Source organism: Cyprinus carpio, chromosome B10, assembly GCF_018340385.1.
Source record: "Cyprinus carpio isolate SPL01 chromosome B10, ASM1834038v1, whole genome shotgun sequence".
NCBI classification, from domain to species: domain Eukaryota; kingdom Metazoa; phylum Chordata; class Actinopteri; order Cypriniformes; family Cyprinidae; genus Cyprinus; species Cyprinus carpio.
Window position 1 is genome coordinate 16,625,061 of NC_056606.1, and position 21,368 is coordinate 16,646,428.

Genomic DNA, 21,368 nt, shown 5'->3' on the forward strand with positions numbered 1-21,368 from the left:
TACATCAATAGCTCCTTAAATCACTGATCTTAAAAATAATTTATCAATGTAAAAAATATTAAAATACTCCCTCTTAAGAGTAGCTGACAAGATACAGGGGCTGAATAAGAACAAATGTCTTCCTGGTGGAGAGAAAGGAAGGACAAACAGGATACTCTCTCCAGGGTGCAGAGCAGCCCATTGAGTAAACCACATTAAAAAGCCTTGAGCACATGCCAGACCATTTCAGTCGGTCAACTGTGTTTCTAAACCCTATATGCGTAGGAAGAGTGAGTTAAAATGGATTTGGGTGGCACTGATTTTAAACATTCAAGTGCACACCACTTTCATTTCTTTTAAAACTGCAAATCAGGACCAGAAATTATTCTTTGATGCCCTGCATTAAACACAAAAAACTATAAAACGTTTCAAATTACTTGTAAATGCTGAAACACTGATAATATATATATTTTATTTGGCCAAGAACCATCTGCCCATTTTCAAACCAAAACCTAATACAGTATGTAAAAGAAAATATGGAAACCAGCAATATTACATTAATAAAAATACAAGGACCGTCCCCTTATGTGTTCATGGCACAGTCAGTGATAATAAAATGCTAATGCTGTTCATCGACTGCATTCACAGTGCACTCATTGGTGGCAGTGGGTTGTGCGCTCAACCGCTGGCCCCTGTTCGCTCACGAACAGCACACTAGCAGTAACAACAGCTACTGAGTTTTTCTCTCAGACTCCAGCCTCCAGGCACCAGTGAGGTAACGCAGTCTGATAAAGACTAGATCCCGGCCCATCTGTAGCCAACTCCAGAAAGGCACCAACTTTGACCCTAAAATGTGCAATAAAGCAAGCCTTCATTACCTCATAGAGGAAATAACCTTAATTTTTTTGTGACATATACTGCTAGGGGGGAAAAAAAGTGTTTTAATTGCCTGCGCTTTAAGTGCAATTATATTTCAGAACGGACAGCACAAACCTTCAATCTCTGTCCAGTTAACAGCCACTTCTACTACAGGGATATCAAAACACTGAGCAATGAAGAGAAGTTCCACATCAAATGCCCTGCAAGGACAAAAACATTTATTTCCATTAAATGTTAAATTTAAATAAAAGATCATTAAATCTAAAAAGTGCTTTTTGGAATTTGAGGCTGCATGTGAAAAATTTGCGGAGATGCTCTTCAACTTTTAAGCCTCCTTACCAGCGTTCCACATGCAGGCTAGAGAAGGTTTTCAAAGCTGCTTCACGGGTGAAGAGCTTAAAACCACATTGTGTGTCTTTAATGCCTCTCACACAGAAGAACCACACCAGGAAGTGGAATCCATACATCAGGAACGTTCGGAACAGAGACCGCTGTCACCAGAAGAAACAGAAGAATGCAAATGGAATTTTCTCATGAATGAACATTAACGGTCATGCTCCAGTATTTTGTGAAACAGTGTTACCTGAGCCACTGAATCTTCTTCAAGGTGAGCTCTGGATCCGCAGGAGATCACCATGTTATCTTCAAGGACACATGAGAAAATATTTTCAGAGATCTTTTGGCAAAGAAAGGTCTGTTGGTAATCTGATAACCGTATCTCCTGGCTGAGCTTCAAACAGATATTTAATCCACATACCAACGAGAGATTGGCAATACACTGACTGTCTATTTTTATTTACAAAAAGTGGAGTCTCACAGGCTTCTCAGTGATGCTCTCAAGACCTTCTTCAACCTTTTCAATGTCAGCAAATTTAGTGGCTCCGTCTGCATCAGCCATAAGAATGAGGCGTCCGCGACTGCTTAGAGTTCCCTGAGTAGAGATAAACACGACGTTTTAGCTGAGATTGAGCACATACTTAAACTGCTTCCGGCATCAAGCCACGTAACGGATTAATTATTGAGTTTGTTCACATTCCCAGCTGAGCGCAAACAGCATCTTTGTTATGTCTTTCATCAGATTTCATCAGAAATGTGGATAACGCACAAGGAGAACTGGTTGTTTTTGTATTTTTACCATTTTCACTGCACCGCCTTTTCCACGGTTCTTCACCAACGTCAAAACTCTCACTTTTTGTGCTCCATACTTCTTTGTGTATTTCATGGCAACCTGAGGATACAACCATTCAGTTTGAAAACACGCACATTTACCATTTAATTCATTATTATTGATTATGAGATATTATATGAGAGGTAAAATGACCTCTGTAGTTTTGTCTTTGCTGCCATCATCTACCACAATAACTTCATAGGTGAATGATGGATTCTTCTTCTGCAAAATCAACAAGAGGACACATTAGGTTAAACAGAGTCACTGAAGATACAGCACTGCCATCTAGTGGTGAAACATTCAAACAGACTCTTAAACAACCAGTCTGAAGAAGTATCCAAAAGAACTCATTTCTGGATTCACAGGTGAACTCAAATATTTATATTTACTTAAAAAAAATTTTTTTATTGATATTATACTTTATATTTTGTACATATGTTATAAAACAATCATAATCACCAATATTTTACTCAGAAAAACAGAACTTAACCATTAAATCATAATTAAATACTGGACCTGTCTTTTCTCCAGGTATTCCATAGCTTCATCCATCATAACAGGCACTGTGATAGGACAGAGATATGCATTAACCATATAAATCCTCTTATTGCCAACAGCAGATTAATGATTTTGAGCCTTATGGAGCCAATGGGGGTTGCAAACTATAATGATAAACACTGGCGTTCAAAAGTTTGAGAAAAGTAAGTTTGTCTTGTGCTTAATGTAATTATTTGATCAAAAATACAGCATTATGAAAACAATAAGTTTGAATATGAGTATGAGTTTTCTATTTTAATATATATTAAAATGTTATTTATTCCTGTGATGACAAAGGTAAGTCTCAGCAGCCATTACTCCAGTCTATAATAATAATAATAATAATAATAATAATAATAATAATAATAATAAATTCAATAAAAAATCTGTATTTTGATCAAATAAATGTATCCTTGGTGATCTTAAAAGGATAGTTCACCCAAAAATGAAAATCAGGTCATGATTTACTCACCCTCAAGCCATCCTAGGTGTACATGACTTTCTTCTTTCAGACGAATGCAATCAGGGTTATATTAAAAATGGTGTGGCTCTTCCAAGCTTTATAATGGCAGTGAATGGAGGTTGAGATTTTAAAGCCCAAAAAAGTGCATCCATCCATCCTAAAAAAGTGCTAAACAAGGCTCCGAGGGGTTAACAACAGCCTTCTGAACCAAAGCGATGCATTTGTGCAAGAAAAATATCCATATTTAAAACTGCTAACTGTTGTACGAGCGTTCATGAGAGAGTTACATTTCAGTGGATGATCTACAGAACATCAAATAACAGCGAAGGAAAACCAGTCTCCCCTAGGCTTATTATCAAAATCCTCTGACGTTTTCTGTACAAATCCTGGTTTTGTACTTCTAATTCATGACCAGTGTTTTGTCTGCGCTTCTGCATTTGTCCCTTCTTACCATCTCATGAACGCTCATATGACAGTTAGTGGAAGCTAGCTGCTAGAGATTACTGTTTATAAAGTTTTAATTATGGATATTTTTCTCTGCTAGAGATAAGGCCCTTTATAAGCCACGTGGAGCACTTTTTATGATGGATGGATGCACTTTATTTGGGCTTTAAAATCTCAACCTCCATTCACTGCCATTAATAAGCTTGGAAAAGCCAGGACATTTTTTTTAGATAACTCCGATTGTATTCATCTGTATGAAGAAAGTCATATACAACTAGGATGGCTTGAGGGTAAGTAAACCATGGGGCAATTTTAATTTTTGGGTGAACTATCCCTTTAAAAGTGTTTCATTAATCCATACTTTTGACCATCAGTGGATACATATTACTGCATATACCATCAAAACAACTCACATCTGAGTTCCTCGTTGTATGACGGGACAACCACAGACAGCTCCAGTGATGGAGGGTCCATCAGACTGGGAAAAGACTCCTCCTTGCCATCTGCAGTCAAGAAGTGTTTCTCCTTCTCATGGCGAGTCTGATCTATCATGTTAGCACTGACATGAACAAAGACAACAACCTAAAGACAAGAACAGGTGTGACACAAGGGAGTAACTAACTTGTTCAACTGGATGAATCGGTGAAGCTCAACAAAAGTGTCACGTTATATATGCACAAGTATTTCAAAAACACCTTTCATTCATTAAAATGCATTACATTTTAAATAAAGCAAGAGCAAACAAACAAGCTTCATAAAACCTCCACATCATAATATAAAGATGTATGAAAACATTATAAATGCTAAAAATAAGAAATGATATAAATATACCAATAGTAAGGCGATCAGCGCCAGGATCAGCGAATACTGCAAGAACTCATATAAAGAGAAATCCATCATCCATATTCCAGTGAACATTGCACTGCAGGGAAGCTGTCACTAGCGTATAACTAAACTACTCTACTGAAGCATTCAGACCAGACTTAAAACGAGCCTTCCGGCGAGATATATGAATGGGAGTCGTACTAAATTACGGAATAAATCGTTAAACCTCCATTGTCGAACTTTACATCCAGTCACAGAGAAACACCTACGCGGAAGTCGTCTACACAAACCACATCGTCACAGCGGGCGAAGAACGCGCAGCGCGCCGCCAACAGTGTGAGAAACGACACGAGCGCCTCACACTGGAGCGGAGGACGCGCGAGCCGCATCTCTACGTCACTGCAGTCTTCACGTGCTTCACGTGGTGCCTCTAAACATCATGGCGGCTGGTTTCAAGTGAGTGAGCTACTACACAGCATGATTGTTTCTGAATTATTTCATATAATGACGTCTTCTGGATAGTGAGATAACGACTTTGTTGTATTATCTAATGTAAGTAGTGATGCATTAATTGTTTTTTTTAGAACCGCGGAGCCTCTAGAATATCACAGGAGCTTTTTGGTAAGATGACCAGTTTTCTGATTTCTGTTACAACACCAATCTAATAATTAAGTTATTCATTATCCTAATCTAATATTCAACAAGAAAGAAAACTGTCGCCCAGATGGAAGGGAATTGGGAGAGTTCAGACCCACAACCTTAAATATTAGTAAGTATGGGATGCATATTATTATTATTATTAAAGTGATGTAGGAGAGTTTTCAAATATAGAGATGTTATTAGGCGTAATTAAATGAATGTGGCCTTCTAGGCTCTGTATCTACAGCTGATGGATCAGCACTGGTGAAAATTGGAAACACCACAGTGATATGTGGAATCAAAGCTGTAAGAATCATTTTATATTCTTAAAAAATGATATGGCTGTTGATTATGGAGTTTCAGCATTTTTTTTTTTCTTGCAGGAGTTGACCACGCCGCCGTCTGATGCTCCAAATAGAGGATATATAGGTAAACGTAAATTATAATTGGAGATTTGAGAAATACTATACATTGGGGTGTCGAATGAAGTGTAACTCAAGTTCCTCTTTGCTCTCCAAGTCCCAAATGTAGATCTGCCTCCACTGTGCTCATCTAAATTCAGACCCGGGCCGCCAGGAGAACAGGCTCAGGCGGCCAGCCAGTTTATCGCAGATGTCATTGAAAGGTACGCTCACATTTTTCTGTTAAAGCAGTGTGATTTATTTGAGTTTATGTTTGTTGTAGTTGTAATTTAAGGTTACTTTTTTATGTTGAAGATGTTTTTTGCATGGAATTTTATTTTTAATACTTGTTTATTTTTTCTGCCTTTTAGTTCAGATTTAATAAATATGGAGGAATTGTGCATTGAAAAATCTAAGGTAGGATATAGTAAATAAATATATATTTCTATATGATGTATATTATTTTATGGCTTCTCATCAAATTGTGTTTTTTAAATCCTTGGCATTTCTTTTCTAACTTATTTTTCTAGCTTTGTTGGGTGCTGTACTGTGATATTATGTGTTTGGATTATGACGGGAACTTACTTGACGCCTGCATCATAGTTCTGCTAGCAGCTTTAAAGAACGGTGAGAGCTTCTCCTGAATTTAACCTTTCCTCTCGCTGTTATGATGACTAATAAACACATTTCATAATTCTCAGCACAGCTCCCTGAAGTCACAATAAACAAAGAGACAGATTTAGCAGAAGCTGACATCCAGAAGAAGCAGCCCTTGAAGATCAACCGGCTTCCAGTTGGCTCATCGTTTGCAGTATTTGATGAGTAATTAACAACTAATTTCTTTCATTAAAACACGATTTACTTTAGCCACATCAACTTCACGCTCATGAGGAAAGAAAACACTGGTCTCAGGATCAATATAGAGTTCTGTAGAAATGACAAGAATGAGTTCACGGACACAATCTTTTCTATTTTCGCATTATACAGCTCTATTATCATAGTCGACCCCACAGCAGAAGAAGAAAGCTTGTCAACGGCATTACTGACTGTGGTAACAGACGAGGAGGATCGACTCTGTGCCGTCCACAAACCAGGTGAACATTGAGACGTGTGACAAATTGCAGGTTATTTACAGCATCAGGAACGCAAACTCATCGGTGTGAAAACTGCGAAATAATTTTTTTTTAATAGCTGCTTTAAAATATGGATTTAAAGTCTATTTTAGAATGAGGATATAAACATGGACCCTGGTATGTTTTGAGTTTTTATTAAAATGTAAGAAGTACATTAATCAATAGTTGGAGCAGATAGCCTTGTGGGCAGTGCACCATTGCGCTATGGGCATCCCGAGTTCGAATTCCAGCTCGAGGACTTTTCCCAATCCTGCCCCCCTTTCTCTGTCTCTCTCTCTCCCACTTCGCTTCCTTTCATCTCTACACTGTCTTATCATAATGAAGTCAAAAATAAATCTTTAAAAAACTACAACAACAATCAAGAACCATATATTACTAATACTACTGCACTTTAAAATAATATAAACATTGTATAATAATAGTAGTATTTAATAATAATTTAATTTTACATAACATTAAAAGTATGATACTAATATACATCTCTGCATATTTATTTGCTTTAAATCATTAAACTATAAGGTTTATTTCGCTTTAATTTAGGTGGAAATTTACAGGGAGACTTTAAAGTTTCCTTTTTGTAGACAAACGATTAATCGCGACTAATCACATCCAAAATATATATTTTTTTTTATAAAATATGTGTGTGTACTGTGTATATTTATTATGTATATGTAAATATATATTATACATATATTATGCAAACAAAAACTTCTTTTGGATGCGATTAATCACGATTAATCGTTTGACAGCACTACAAAAAAGTCAAGCGCTCTTTACAAATTTAAAAAACATATTAGATCTACACAAATTATACAAATGAGTTGTTTTGGATCCCAAAATTGTGATCCCTGAGCATATACAGATTGTATTTTTGTGGTCTGCAGATTTAATTGAATATTTTTTTGTAGATATAACAACCATTTTGTTTTAGGTGGGACGTCGTTATCTGGTGAGAAACTGCAACACTGCATAAATCGAGCCATAACCAGAAACAAAGAAATCAGCAAACTGGTGAACAAAGTGACTGAGAGCATGAAGACGGCGAAATAAACACACACAGTCATGACATTTTTATCTAAAAGATGTATTTTTCACTGTCAATATATACTTTCTTTTTTATCACAATAAAACTGCCGACAAAGACCATTTACAAAAATTCTGCCTCAGTGTTCAGAAATGTCATCCATTTTTTTTCTTCATAAGAATATACATCAACTCCCCCTCAGTATAACAAAATGCCATTTTAAAATGTGCCATATAAAAACCGCACATGTAATTGCATGCTGGGACAAGGCGGCCTATCACTCTGACATCCAGCAGTAGAGAGAAGTTCTCGTAACGGTAAAGTTGAGCAACAGGTGATTGAGGCACATCTGTACGGCCCTTATTAGTGTGCGTAGGGTCCACCCTCTCAAGCCAAACAGGCTCTCGTTGAAAGGGCCATTTGGAAGGAGAATAAAGACTGTAGAGAACCCTACAAGAATTGTCTCATTTAATATCTTGTATTTCTTTAAGAGATACGATAATACTCTAAGGTCCCCTGCTCTAAAAGTCCTCGTAGTATCTATCCATCTGTCCTGAGGTCAGGAGGGCAATTCCTGCACCCCTTTGAACATAAGAAAACAACTTTAGTCCGGTCAAGCCACAGTCTGTCCGTAAAATGCTGCCGATCGAGCACAGTGGCGTTTGCTGCGGTCCGGCTGGAGGTCATGATTTGGGGAGGGGATGTGGCGTACTGCGTTTCCTCTTACTTTTTGGCTGGTTGGCGGAATGTTGCCGTGGCAGAGCCGCCTGTGCTGCCGGCCCCACTGCCATACCCATTTGCTGCTGTTGCATTTGGTGCTGCAAGAATTGCAACTGTGAAAGGGAAAAGTAACGGATAATGAATATGCGCAGTTTAAAGTGTCCCCAGAGTCTCCTCTCACAGCAGCTGTGCTTCAGAAGCATCTCTTCCATTTAGTAATGGAGATGAATGTAAACAAACTGACACATTCAGCTCTGATTACTGGATTAGTTGGTTTTAGTCTATCCCGTCCTCCACTGGTTCCTGTAATCCATTTATACAAATGTAGCCAAGTGGGAAAACCAGTCAAACGTTTTCCCACTTTAGGCTGTATTTGTTTCTCGTGATTAAAAAAAAAACTTGAATGATGCTTAATGTGAAAAAAAAACCCTTAATATTTAATGTTACATTTGTTTTAAAGACATACACTACTGTTAAAAAGTTTGAGGTTGGTATAAAATATTTGGAAAGAAATTTTTACTTTTATTTAGGAAGGACAATTTAAATTGATCAAAACTGATTTCTAAATTCTAATATATACGGCTCTGATAATGGAAGAGTTTTGACTGAAGCAGAGCTGTTGAAAGGAAACCACCTTTCATTAACACTGCAGTGAAAAGGGATGCAACACGCTGGACAAATATCAACGGTTTTTGCAGAAGCTGTGTGAGGCTGAAAGAGGGAGGAATGGAAGACTGGAGGGTAATTGATGGGAACGACATACTGTGAGGAACAGAAGAGCATCAAGCTGGAGCGGTGGATAGACGGTGGTCAAATGAAAAGTGCAATGCAGCTGCTGTTTGTCAGTTATCTTCTGTTACACACACACACACACATTGCCATGCTCTCGTTAGGTGTCAGTAAGACAGCAACTTCAACTCGTATCTCAGCTGGGGCTAATGCAAGAGTTGGGCTGTTTCTGGGGTCAGATGCAGGACAGGAGAGTGGGCCGGTCAGTGTGAGCTGTGCGTGATGATGGAGAAAACAGCACAAATGTGTCATGCTCACAAATAAAATGAAATCTGATGAACCTCCTTAAAAATAACACATTCCTGAAGTTTTGGAGATTTTGTCTCGATTGCTACAAAAACATGCTTCTCAAGCAGCTGTTAGGAGATAAGCTGATGCCACATGATGCTTATTTGAAAAATGACAGAAAAATGGTAACTCAAAACATGGCAAGAGAAGAATCCATGTGAAGCTTTACATGTCGGTCAGAAGTAGCCAGAAAAGAAGCTATCAATGTGATTCTTATGAACAACAGTGTTTAGCGGTGTAGCGTAGAACATTTCATCTGAAGAGTGAATGCATAGATGTCATATAACAGACTGATCACACTGATCGCTCACCAGACCTTTGAATTTAAAACGTAAATCTTTGATCGCTCACCAGACGGACTATCAATCCTTTGACCAGACCTTTGAATTTAAAACGTAAATCTTGATGCAAAAGGTTTGGGTTCAGTAAAATTACTTTTTTATTTTTTATTTTTTTAATTAAATTAATACTTTTATTGTTGTTTGTATTGATGTTATTACTTATAAAAATGTCTTTCCCCAAAAGGATTAAGCAGCACACTGAAGACTGGAGTGATGATGCTGAAAATTCAGCTTTGATCACAGGAATAAATTACATTTTTAACATATGCATTTTAAAATATATTCAAACAGAAAAGTTATTTTAATTGTAATAATATATTTCACATTAATACATTTTACTACATTTTTTATCAAATAAATGCAGCCTTTGTAAACATTAGACATCTTTCAAAAGCTTTTAAAAAATACCAAGCCCAAACTTTTGTTAAATGTAAAAAAAATCTTTAAATAGACATTTTCTTTAAATAGATTATTTTAGATGATACAAATCCCATTGGAATAATGTGAATTAAAGAATCATGTACAATTAGAGCAGAAAGGTGCATAAAAGATTTAATTTAAGCTTTTATTCACACATAAACATTGATCAGCAAACATAAACAGAAGCTCAACCACACGTGCTTGATGTGTTAGAACAAATCTCATTGGTTCTTGCGAAAGGTCAAACGTGATGGTGTCACATGAGAGAATAAACCTCATTGGTTCTTGTGTGTCGAACACAAGCATGCTTGAGCTTCTGTGACCAAATCTGAATGCTGTAAACATTGTCAGCTGATCAATGTTTATATGTGAAGAAAAGCCTGAAATAATTCTGTTCATCATATAAAGCAATCCTGTCTCTTTAGAAGACTTGGATTAAACTGCTCAATTCATATGGATTTTGAAGAATTTTGGGTGAACCGACTTTCAGTGAAGGGACAGAAATATTTCTGAATCCCCTTTTTGGGATGAAATAACCCTTCAAGAAGGTCGATTTTGAATTCACGTGGTCTTCAAAGGTCAGTGGAAAGGGGGAATCAGTGTCTGAGAGGTCAAAGGTCAGTCTGATATACACATGTCTATGGGTGGATGAGGTCAAAGTTGCTGCATTACTTGGATCTGTGGCTGGTGCTGTTGCTGGAGCCTCGGGGATGGTAGGCTGGGCCCGGACCCCTCCAGACCACAACCCAGCTGGGACAGCACTACCACGGACAGAGGGGTGGGGTGGAGGAGGAGGAGGAGGAAGAGGAGGGGAGGGGAGAGAGAAAGAACAGGGTGGGGAGGGAGGTAACAGGAAATAAACGGTAGAATGTAGCAGAAAGAGGAAAAGTGGCATCCACCATCATGTTAATCAAATGACAAACCCAGATAATCAAAAAACAGGTCTGATTAACTTTGCTTGATCTATGTTGAGATTAGCATGACACACTACTAAATCTAAATCCATTAGTATGTCTACTCATTGTGTTAGTGTCTGTTAGAGATATCTGGACTAGAGATGTACTTGAATAACAGTGAGAGGAGTGGCAGACAAATTAAACGCACGAGTCCATACCTGCTGCCTGAGGAGACATGAATCCCCCCACTCCGGTGAGATTGATGACCGCCGTCTGTTGTGCGGACAGACCCTGTTCTGCTGTCAGACCCGGATCAGCCTGATTCAAAGAGGACAACTGAATAAACTTCAGAACACACACACACACACATACATATATATATACATATACACACACACACTTTTTTCTTTGGTGTAGCATGAAACTAAAGAGGATTTGTGAGATTGTCAATGTCAAATTGCATTAAATAAAAAAGCTTAAAGGGATAGTTCACCCAAAAATGAAAATTTTGTCAACCTCTATTCACCCTCATGTCATTCCAAACCTATTTGAGTTTCTTTTTTATGCTGAACATTGAATATTTTGAAAAATGCTGGTAATCAAACAGCTGATGGTCCCCATCGACTTCTATAGTATTTCTTTCCCTACTATGGAAGTCAATGGGGAACAACAACTGTTTGTTTCTTCAAAATATCTTCTTTTGTGTTTAACATAAGAAAGTAACTCATACAGGTTTGGAACGACACGAGGGTGAGTTAAGAATGACAAAATGTTCATTTTTGGGTGAACTATTCCTTTAAGTCAACATATATATGTAATTTAGAAACAAAATATTTGTATATAAATTACAAAAAATGAAATTACCAGGCACGTTTATTTTTTATATTTACAATATTTTTTATTGTCATTATATTCTAAATGTATTATAGTATAATATATAATAATATATTATTAATGCAATGTCTAAATTAAAACTAACTACATCAAAATATACTTTATTCTCATCTTGTATACAAAATACATTCAAGATATCACTAGTTTTCCTAAAAACTTCCATTCATCTCCCACTGGTTGTATATAAATGAAATAGAGTTATATAATGAGCGCATACTTTAATTTCAATAAATTATATCAAATATTTATATTATTTTAAAAAAAACTACACTATATAATAATTATTATTAAAATATCTAAATTAAAACTACATCAAATTGTAACATTTTACTCTAATACAAAAATTCATTCAAATTAAAGTATGTAATTTCCATAACACTAGTTTTCCCTAACATCTTTCATATCTCTTTCATCTGCATATAATTTAAATACAAGTTAATAATGAAAATGTAATATAAATGATGTTAAATATATATATATATACACACACACACACACAATATATATATATATATATATTTTTTTTTTTTTTTTCTAAATGTAATTGAATATAATATAGATTTGCACACATTAAAGTAATAGTTCACCCAAAAATGCAACTACTGTTATCATTTACTCACTCACCGTCAAACTGTTATAAACTGGTGAGAGTTTCTTTCTTCTTTTGAGTGCACAAGAAGATATTTTAAAGAATGTTGGTAACTAAAGAGTTAATTGTAGCCATTGACTTCCATGGAATACAATTTTCCATTTTGGGTGAACTATCCCTTTAAAGGCCGTGTTGCATGGTTAATTTTTCAACGAATTTGTGCAATTTGCTTGTTGGTAATGAACATTTAAACTGTTATCCATTGTATTTTATGTTGTTGGGTATCACAAAATGGAATAAAATACGAAAAAGTAGGTACTATCTTACAGCGGTTTGCAACGATTCTCCTTCCCCCCACAATGCATTGCATTACGTCACATTGGGGAGAGAATTTACCAAAGCCCGCCTTGAGAGCGACTAGAGAGACGAGTAGTAGACGAGAGTATTCAGATAGCGCAGATTATAGATAAATACATAGATATAGATAGATAGACAGACAGATAGATCGATGGATAGATATCGACCAAGAGCGACCAAACGCACTCACTTCCCTACAGCACCAGCTTTCCAACGCAGTTTCCACACAAGCACCAGCCAAACATAGCGACAGACACGCGGCTACGTTTGCAACAACATTTTCACCGGAGGAAGAGATAAACGCTTAGAAACGCCCATATAGCTAGTATGATGCTTTCTATTTCTAGATGACCAAAGACAAAGTTTACCAGTACGACACTATGACAAAGGTTACTGTAGGGCTGGACAATATATCGAACGATATGACCATGTGCATCTCGTCAGTAAAGCCGGTTTCCATGATTAGCGGTAAATCCCCATCACCTGCTTTCAAATGGTGCTGCAGTTAATACACAGAGCCGTAGTTCACTGAGAAGCTACGCTATATCGAGTTCATTACTGAAGATGAATCGCCTTTGATAATGAACTCAATATAGCGTAGCTTGTCAATAAACTACGGCTCTGTGTATTAAATGCAGCTCCATTTGAAAGCAGTGATGGGGATTTACCGCTCATCATGGAACCGGCTTTACTGACGAGATGCACATGATCATATCGTTCGATATATTGTCCAGCCCTAGGTTACTGGTACTTATCTGAACTAACGTCATGATCACTGCCACTAGATATAAAGAAAACGTTTATTTTTCACTCTGTGCTATCCAATGACAGTAAAAAAAAAAAAAAATATATATATATATATATATATATATTTGTGTGTGTGTGTGTCGTTATTGTGCCGCTGCTGCTCGTAGACTAGCTCCAGTGCTCATTTCTGCATTGCTAAATGATAGCACTCACCAGGACACTTCACCAACTCTCCACTCATTCTCCTCGGACCATGCATTTAATTGGCTTTGACGGCCATCAGTTCTTGGCAATTCCTCATTTGCTCTCTCACATCTGGCTGGTTCAAAGTTATAGGGCTGCGGGCCATCATACATGTTGGCTCTTGCCACCTCTTTCTTCATCCCAGTTTTTATCGCAACGTTACAATGTCCAAAAATCGTTTTTTTTCAACGTGTACCACTTGCATAAACACTGCGTCCGTAGGCAGTATTATCCGTAGGGGCTGTCATTGTTGTTTCGCGTCCTGTGTGACTAACGAGTTCACGGGTGGGAAGTCACGGGTTTGACTGCCGTTCCGGTGCACTTTCACGGGTTTAAGGTTGGAAAAACACGGGTTACGGGTTGCCTGGAACGCGCATCATACTAGGCTGAGGCTACCTTTCCTCCACTTCTCCCCAATGTGACGTCATCACCGAATTGCGTAAAAAAAAAACGTTAATACCAAAAACGTAAAAAACTGGTCTTTAAGGCCATTTTTGAGACATTTTAAAAATGATATAAATATCTTGAGTGATTTATGTACCCATTAATCGACAGTGGTGGTTAACCTGCAACATGGGCTTTAACACTACTGAAGTTGATTCTCAGCCTCTGGAAATTGCTAGAATCTTGATAGCTGTGTCAAATGATGGCTACAGTGTGTCTGGCTCACCGCATCCCCCTGCTGCTGGGGGCTAGATGTGGCGGACTGACTGCTCTGCTGTTGAGGGGAGAACTGAGACAACTGCTGCTGCTGCAGAGAGTTAAAAATCAGTGGTCCTGGAGGGAGCTGAAAGAAAAGGAAAAACAAACATAAATGGGATGGAAAGAGAGAATCATCTCCACAAAAGCCAATACTTCAACTACAAAAGCTCTCTCACCTGAAGAAGGTTCAGCGGTCGCAGTCCCGGGCTGTTGTTCAGCCCAAAAGGCCCACCTGCTCGAACAACATGAACATTTTTCTATCCACAGTAGCCACTGACAACTTATAAAAGTCAATGATGAACATCTGACCATCCAGGGAGAGATTCACTGAGAGGTTTACCTGTTGGAGCTGCAGGAAGAGCTCCAGACATGAGACCACCAGAGGGCAGAAGTCCACTCAGGGGTATACCAGACGCCAGAGTACCAGGACTACAACCCAGAATTGGGTTAGAACCGCTCATCAGAGTCTGCGGACTGCTGTAAGAAACCACAAACAGAGGTGGTTTGTCGCCGTTTTTTCCCTTTCATATCCCTAAACAAATAAAAAAAAAGGCACAAACTTGGGTTCTTACCAAACCGGGCCCACCACATTGATGAAGTTGAGCCCCGCAGGGTTTGTCATGACCTGTGAGGATGTGGTGCTGGACGTGGGCAGGGGAATAGTCATGACAGGCAGGGTCATCTGCTGTTGGGCGAAGGGAGTCAGCAGGGTGGGCTGCTGTGGAAGGGCGGGGTCCTGAGGGGTGGGCGTTACTGAAGGCGTGGCACTCTGAACGTCGGCGGGGTGGGGCGTTGAACACGGCGTGTTGGTGGGTGTGGAGGGCTTAGGAGTACCTGATCCTGTGGAGGACGATCAGAGAAGAAAGACGCGATAAATATCTGGCTACGAAGCACTGACAGCTTTCTAGTTGTGAATGGAGGGATACTCACTCTGCATGGGCGAGAGAGCAGCAGGGGACAGCAGGCCAAGCTCCATGGAGTGTTTCCGGGAGAGAGACTGATTCTTTGTGGGTGGAGGGGTCGGGCACTTGAGATGGCCGCTTGAGGCCTGTGTACTGTACGGGTTACCTAGACAAAGGGAGGGAGTGTTTGTACACTTTTTAAAGAGATATTGAGATTTCACAATATTTATATTCATGTGTGTATTCTGCTCTTCTCTTGTTGATACCTATACATACTGTTATATTATAAGTTTGTCTCACCTGAGGAGGCGCAGGCTGAGCCGGCTGGCAGTTTGATAGGAGGAGGTCTGTGTTTGACGCCCTTTCCTAAAACCGAAGACTGGACCAGAGCTGACAATCCATCAGCCTGGATCAACAACAAACATCCATCAAAATGCACCAATCTCGTCATGACATTCACGTGAATGTTTTGGAGCCCATTTTCTAAATCTGACGCATAAATCTCTAATCAAGAGAAAATGAGCAAATTTGCCTCGTATCAATTTTTTGTAGCCTCAAGTACAAAATAAACACATCTTGTGTTGACGAACCTGATCCAAATCAGATCAAATCTAATTAAAATAATTTTTGCAACATGTCTTAGTCGGAATGGTCAGATGTAACATCAAAATGCCTCACCTCGTTTTCCCTGGAGGGGGAGAGCTGGCCCTGGGACCCTGTGCTGCCTGAGTTGTGTAACATCTTCACCTGACACTTCACGTCTCGTTCATAAACCTCCTTATACTGCGTCAGAAACCTGCAGCACAGGAATATTTTCACGGCGGCTGAGCGCAACCAAGACCCGAGACTCAGTAACACCAAACATCAAAGCATGGCTCCTGTACTTACCGATCAGCGTCAGTTTTTGAACCTATGAGGAATCTACAAACCACAGAGAAAATACAAGGTCAGGTAAGTGCAGCAACAATTAGGCGAGTGTAACTAATAACACTTTACTCTCATCTTAGAGTGTAATATAAATGTGAAATAAGAATTCGAAAATGTCATCAGTTATTTCTTACGGTGGGTGAATGAGGTGCAGGTCTGTGACATCCTCCTCTGATTTGGAGTCTCTGGCGCTGTAGATTTTCCCATATACCAGCGGGTCCCCCATAGACTGGAAAATAGTGACTTTTGTTCTTTGAGGCTGACCTCCTACCTCACACTCGAAAATGTAGTCATCCCTCACGTCCTGTTATGAAACAAATATCACACAGCATTTCACACCGATAAAACAACCAGGCTCCATGTGCAGTCTAGTTAGTATGTGAGATTTACACAATTGTGTTACCTGTGCAGGCCAAACAGTGGGCTGAGTGTCATCTAGTTTGACAGAGTTCTCTGCCACTGCATATTTCTCCACCTGGAAGCAGAAAAAAAAAAACTTACTTTTATAGACTTGAATACAGGGGAAAAAAACACAAATAAAACAAAAGTGAGTTTTAAATTAAACACTGGATATTTCTCCATTTTTTTTTTTTTTTTACCTTAACAATACTTTAAACTAAATTCTTTTAGGAGCTACAGAAAAGAGAGAGACGCTACTTGTACAGTATGTTTGTTTAACGGCATTACAGCAACTCACATCAATTTCTGCTGGGACAGTCAGCTGACAGCTGCTCTGTTTCCACATGTCCACACACTGAAGGAAAAACAAGAGTGATTTAAACACAGAAAACACCCACACTGGTCATAAAGAAGTATAGTATCGTATATATTTATTTAATGGCACGTCAGTATCTAAGGCTATTTTCATGGCAAAAACAATTAAAAAATAGTAATTTTATTAAGTAATTTTATTAATACTTTTGTGGAACGTACTTATCTTCCTGACCCCAAACTTTTGAACAATGATGTACGTTTCACATATTTAACCATGTTTAAATCCATTTACCCAAAATCAGAGAAAGTAAAACAGGTCTGCAAATCGTGTCTGTGACTCACATTTCCAGCTTTGGAGATCTTCAGGTCTACGGAAGGAGCAGGTTTCCTCTCTTTCCTCCTCTGCAGGTAGTCCAGGAGTCGCAGCTGTGGCAGTGCAGGGCAGTGGCTCATCATTTCCTGCTGTCTGTTCAGAGCTGCTTGAGAATGCCTCCTAAAACACCTGCAGAGACGAGAAACACGACACCCATCAGTGTGGAATGATGGATAACTGATATATGATGGATTTGATCATCTGCAGTTGAATTTCCGGATATCCCTCCATTAAATACAACTTTTTGAAGCTTTTAACTTTGATAAACCACATGAAATAATCTGATTCTTGCACTCAACATGAACAGGCGAACGATCTTCAACTTAACTAGTTTTTGTCAGCTGCATAGAGCAAAACCCACACGCATTCCTTTAATCTCAACAATACAATGAGAGATCAGAACAGCAGCGGCTTCTCAGTTCACAGATGGTGACTAACCACAGATAAACGATCTACACTGTGCACATGTACATAAGCAATATCTTGGATGCAAAATGTTTGCCGTCACAAACAATCACACAACACACTGAGCAGCAGACAGTCTGATTATGCACTTTGGTTTAAAGACAGTGAAGCTAAAGTGCATTACCGTTTCATGGATCGTGTGTTCATCTTCTGTTTGTTGTAGAGCAGACGGTTGGTGGTGCAGCTGACAGAGATGGAGGGGTCCAGACACAGAGGCTCTGCTGTGGCCAGAATCAACTGACTCTCCAGCTGAAGTTTATCGTCCTATAAACACATTCAAACCACATGAGAATCAATGCATCCTCCATACTTCACACTGTGCTGTGAATCTGTCACTTTAATGGTCTTTACATTAACAAAACTGATTTCATATTATTTATAGTTTTAGTAAACAATAACTGAATTTGATATAGGGCAGGTAACATTTTCAAAAATGTTTCTTGAGCAGCAAATCAGCATATTAGAGTCATTTCTGAAGGATCATGTGACAGTGACGACTGAAGTAATGATGCTGAAAATTCAGCTTTGCCATCACAGGAAAATGTACATTTTAAAATATATTCAAATAGAAAAGTTATTTTAAATTGTAACAATGTGTCACAATATTATGGTAACATTTACTGTGTTTTCGATCTAATATTTGCAGCCTTGATGTGCATAAGAGACTTCTGTCTAAAATATTACAATGATCTTCCTGACCTCAAAGTTTTGAAGGGTAACAGACAGAGTCCCCTCACCTGTGTCCACTTGTGGTGATCACTTGTCATAGCATGAACGTCACAGATCAGGGTCTGGTGTGGAGAAAATAGATGACTTAAAGATACTATACAAAATAAAAAATAAAAAAATAACAGGAACTACTGGTCACAGATTTGTTACTGACCTGCATAGTGGGTCTCAGCAGGATGTGCCGGCTCTGGTAGGTGGGCATCTTTACGTTTCCAGACTGTCTGTAGTCCCTGACCTCAGCTATGACACAGCCACAGTGGAATATGTTCACCTGACAGAACAGAAGCAGGAAAACAAATCTAAGCTGGTGCTTTATGCATCAGTTCATCAGAGTGCTCTAAAACTATTCCGACTGGAATTAAAGAAACATGTAGGTTAATTCAATTAAAATCACATCTAGAATCAATTCTGAACCAGTATTAATTATGTACTGTAATAGTGTTTACTAATATTTTGAATTAGCTTTTATTTGTATATTTTCAATTAATTTTAGTTTTAGCTATTTGCTATATGGTTTTGTCATTATTTTTTAAATTCCTAAGTAGCTTTTTTTATTTAAGAATTTTTTTTTCAGTTTTAGAAATTGAAAATTTCAGTCATGTGTCAAGGAAACATTTCTCATTCTCGGGTTAAGTATAGGCTATATATTTTATTTCAGCTTTACCGAAAACAATTTAATAACAGTTTTAGTTTCCGTTAACAATAACCCTGTTGCTCTGAACACGATTTAGGGCAGGCTGTATTTATATATAATACAATTTAAATATCTGAATATGTTAATGTAAAAAAAAAAAAAAAAAAAAAAAAAAATAATAGAATAGAATAATATAATAATAATAATATAATAATATATATAATAATATATATATAATAATAATATATATATATATATACTAATATATATAATATATATATATATATATATACATATATATATATATATATATATATATATATATATATATATAAAATGTCATGGATAGCAGAAATTAGAAAAAAAATGAAAACATTAAGAGACTACACACAAAAAAAAAAATGACATGCCCCTAACCTGTGATTTTTCTAGAAGGTCTACAAGGATGGGCGGCAGCTCCTCAGCATCCAGGTACTCCAGTAACTCGGTTTCTTCGTAGCGAAGTCGGATTGTTTCTGAATCTTAGGTTGGGACAAGTTTATTAACATGCAACATGAAAAGCTCAGCTGATTTAACCATAAAGACAAACAAACAGCAGACAGTACCGGATCCGTTTTTCCCTCTAAGCATAAGTGAGTATCCTTCATTCCCAGGGTACAGGTTGACCACCAGACATGAGACTGACTCCTGCGAGACCAGCTTCTCTAGTAGATTCACATTCCTCCTCAGCTTCTACAGAAAGAGAAAAATCCCACTCAACTCAATGTCTTGTTTCATTAAGAACGGTTGTGAATGCTGCTTCATTTTTTATGTTACAGCAGCTGAAACATTACCTTCAACTCTGGTTCTTTTTCACACTCTTCAATATACAGTTCATAAAGTTTCTGATATAAGGATTTCCTTCCACTCGAGGATACTCGTCTCTTCGCCGGTCGCTGACGAGCACTTTCAACAATATACTAAACAAGAAACAACAACGTTATTCAACAGTAATAGAATATACACAGCGATTCTTCTCCACAGGTTTGCCTTTATGAAAGTATGAAAATAACTGTGCATTATAACAGACACAAATAAACACCACTATGTACAAGTACAGCATAAAATAACACAGAAATAAGTTCGAACAAATACCTCAGCCCGATCCAATGCATATTCTAAGACTTGTTGCTGTGGAAGGAAGATAAATGATAATCTCTTGTGCAAGTCAAATCCATCACATAATGTTAAAACAAATCCAATCCTGTTAAAAATGGATCATGAAACCCAATCTGTAGTTCTTACCATTGTGGTTGCTGCGTGACAGGAGGCGATGTTGTGTTACACCAGCACTGTCACCTCCACAAACACACCATTCAAGCCCTGAGATCAGAGAGAGGGACAGTTCAGAAACACACTACCACGTCCATTCACAACTCAAACCGAGGCACCCAACGACAAGCGTGTGAATGCGAACACACAAAGTATGAGACATGAACTCAGCTCACTGTGACTGTTGTGCATCTGTGTGTATGCAGTCACAACATCTGGCAAACAAATGTGGCGAACTTCAACACGATGATGACAAAGTATGTGTTAGAGGATGCAATAGCAATAAACAGCATGCATTCATGAAATGCAAAGGAATATGTTCCCAGCAGAAGAAGGCAAACTTCAGCACTGCAGCTCCAGCAGACGACAGGCTGGCTAACCACAGCTAACAGCTCACTTCAGATGCACAGCTCCACAAAACACGAGCAGCTGACAGAGCGGGGCAGCGCGTGACAATGGCGACAAACATCAAAAGCGACTTGCCAATCGAGTTGCATCACCACAAGCAGGAAATCCAAAGCAAGAAGCGGAATAAATGTTCCAGTGCCTTCAATGAAAAAAACTCACAGCAGCCATTTTGTTCCAGTGTAACAACAAAATCCAAACTTCCGGTGTGCGCGCGTGCTGGAGGCGGAACCAAAGATCTAACTCTTCACGATGCAAATCTCCAAAAAAAAAAAAAAAAAAAAATCAATATGCTAGCCATAGTTTCCACCAAAATACCGTAGTTACGGCAGATATTGTTACTACATTTAATCTGTGGCAACTTGGATTTAGCCACCACTGTTATTAGAAAACAAAATAACACAAACCTTTTGTGGGGGATCAGTAAGAA

General features: G+C 38.2%; 3 protein-coding genes across 8 annotated transcripts; 1 reads left to right on the forward strand and 2 right to left on the reverse strand.

Annotated features, from left to right (window-relative positions):
* Positions 1-431: 431 nt before the first annotated feature.
* On the reverse strand, positions 432-4,555 carry alg5 (ALG5 dolichyl-phosphate beta-glucosyltransferase). Its single transcript, XM_042732900.1, has 10 exons — positions 4,302-4,555; positions 3,884-4,052; positions 2,543-2,589; positions 2,180-2,248; positions 1,994-2,086; positions 1,676-1,789; positions 1,442-1,501; positions 1,198-1,349; positions 973-1,058; positions 432-825 (listed from the first exon to the last, which is right to left on the reverse strand). The coding sequence occupies exons 1-10, from the start codon at positions 4,386-4,388 to the stop codon at positions 710-712; spliced, it is 993 nt and encodes a 330-aa protein (XP_042588834.1). The 5' UTR covers positions 4,389-4,555; the 3' UTR covers positions 432-709.
* Positions 4,556-4,633: 78 nt separating this feature from the next.
* On the forward strand, positions 4,634-7,624 carry exosc8 (exosome component 8). Its single transcript, XM_019111049.2, has 11 exons — positions 4,634-4,751; positions 4,880-4,916; positions 5,001-5,064; positions 5,167-5,240; positions 5,318-5,363; positions 5,454-5,559; positions 5,707-5,752; positions 5,866-5,962; positions 6,037-6,157; positions 6,323-6,429; positions 7,400-7,624. Exons 1-11 carry the CDS (start codon positions 4,735-4,737, stop codon positions 7,516-7,518), a joined length of 834 nt encoding a protein of 277 aa, XP_018966594.1. The 5' UTR covers positions 4,634-4,734; the 3' UTR covers positions 7,519-7,624.
* Positions 7,534-21,174, reverse strand: supt20 (SPT20 homolog, SAGA complex component). Of its 6 annotated transcripts, none has more exons than XM_042732896.1 (24): positions 21,101-21,174; positions 20,507-20,584; positions 20,357-20,392; positions 20,056-20,181; positions 19,828-19,954; positions 19,640-19,743; positions 18,743-18,859; positions 18,597-18,650; positions 17,984-18,123; positions 17,364-17,523; positions 17,005-17,061; positions 16,711-16,782; positions 16,442-16,611; positions 16,269-16,301; positions 16,059-16,176; positions 15,681-15,786; positions 15,409-15,546; positions 15,051-15,318; positions 14,819-14,955; positions 14,655-14,713; positions 14,447-14,563; positions 11,165-11,264; positions 10,723-10,811; positions 7,534-8,325 (listed from the first exon to the last, which is right to left on the reverse strand). In XM_042732896.1, exons 2-24 carry the CDS (start codon positions 20,507-20,509, stop codon positions 8,176-8,178), a joined length of 2,481 nt encoding a protein of 826 aa, XP_042588830.1. In that variant the 5' UTR covers positions 20,510-20,584; positions 21,101-21,174; the 3' UTR covers positions 7,534-8,175. The 6 variants fall into 6 exon arrangements, with proteins under 6 accessions (XP_042588830.1, XP_042588831.1, XP_042588828.1 ...); XM_042732897.1 differs by lacking the exon at positions 21,101-21,174 and adding an exon at positions 21,017-21,099 and having other exon boundaries at positions 14,655-14,710; XM_042732894.1 differs by lacking the exon at positions 21,101-21,174 and adding an exon at positions 21,017-21,099.
* Positions 21,175-21,368: the final 194 nt, after the last annotated feature.

What these genes read in the sequence shown, in the direction of transcription:
- exosc8 (XM_019111049.2), top strand. An exon ending in TGTGCATTGAAAAATCTAAG is followed by an intron (nt 5,753 to 5,865) that starts GTAGGATATAGT and finishes TTATTTTTCTAG; the next exon opens with CTTTGTTGGGTGCTGTACTG. An exon ending in GCTAGCAGCTTTAAAGAACG is followed by an intron (nt 5,963 to 6,036) that starts GTGAGAGCTTCT and finishes CATAATTCTCAG; the next exon opens with CACAGCTCCCTGAAGTCACA.
- supt20 (XM_042732896.1), bottom strand. An exon ending in TGCTGAGACCCACTATGCAG is followed by an intron (nt 18,651 to 18,742) that starts GTCAGTAACAAA and finishes TCTCCACACCAG; the next exon opens with ACCCTGATCTGTGACGTTCA. An exon ending in CTGTCCCAGCAGAAATTGAT is followed by an intron (nt 16,783 to 17,004) that starts GTGAGTTGCTGT and finishes TTCTGCTTCCAG; the next exon opens with GTGGAGAAATATGCAGTGGC.
- alg5 (XM_042732900.1), bottom strand. Translation starts at nt 4,388, where the DNA reads ATGTTCACTGGAATATGGATGATGGATTTCTCTTTATATGAGTTCTTG. An exon ending in AAGGCGGTGCAGTGAAAATG is followed by an intron (nt 1,790 to 1,993) that starts GTAAAAATACAA and finishes ATCTCTACTCAG; the next exon opens with GGAACTCTAAGCAGTCGCGG. An exon ending in AGAGCATCACTGAGAAGCCT is followed by an intron (nt 1,502 to 1,675) that starts GTGAGACTCCAC and finishes TGTGTCCTTGAA; the next exon opens with GATAACATGGTGATCTCCTG.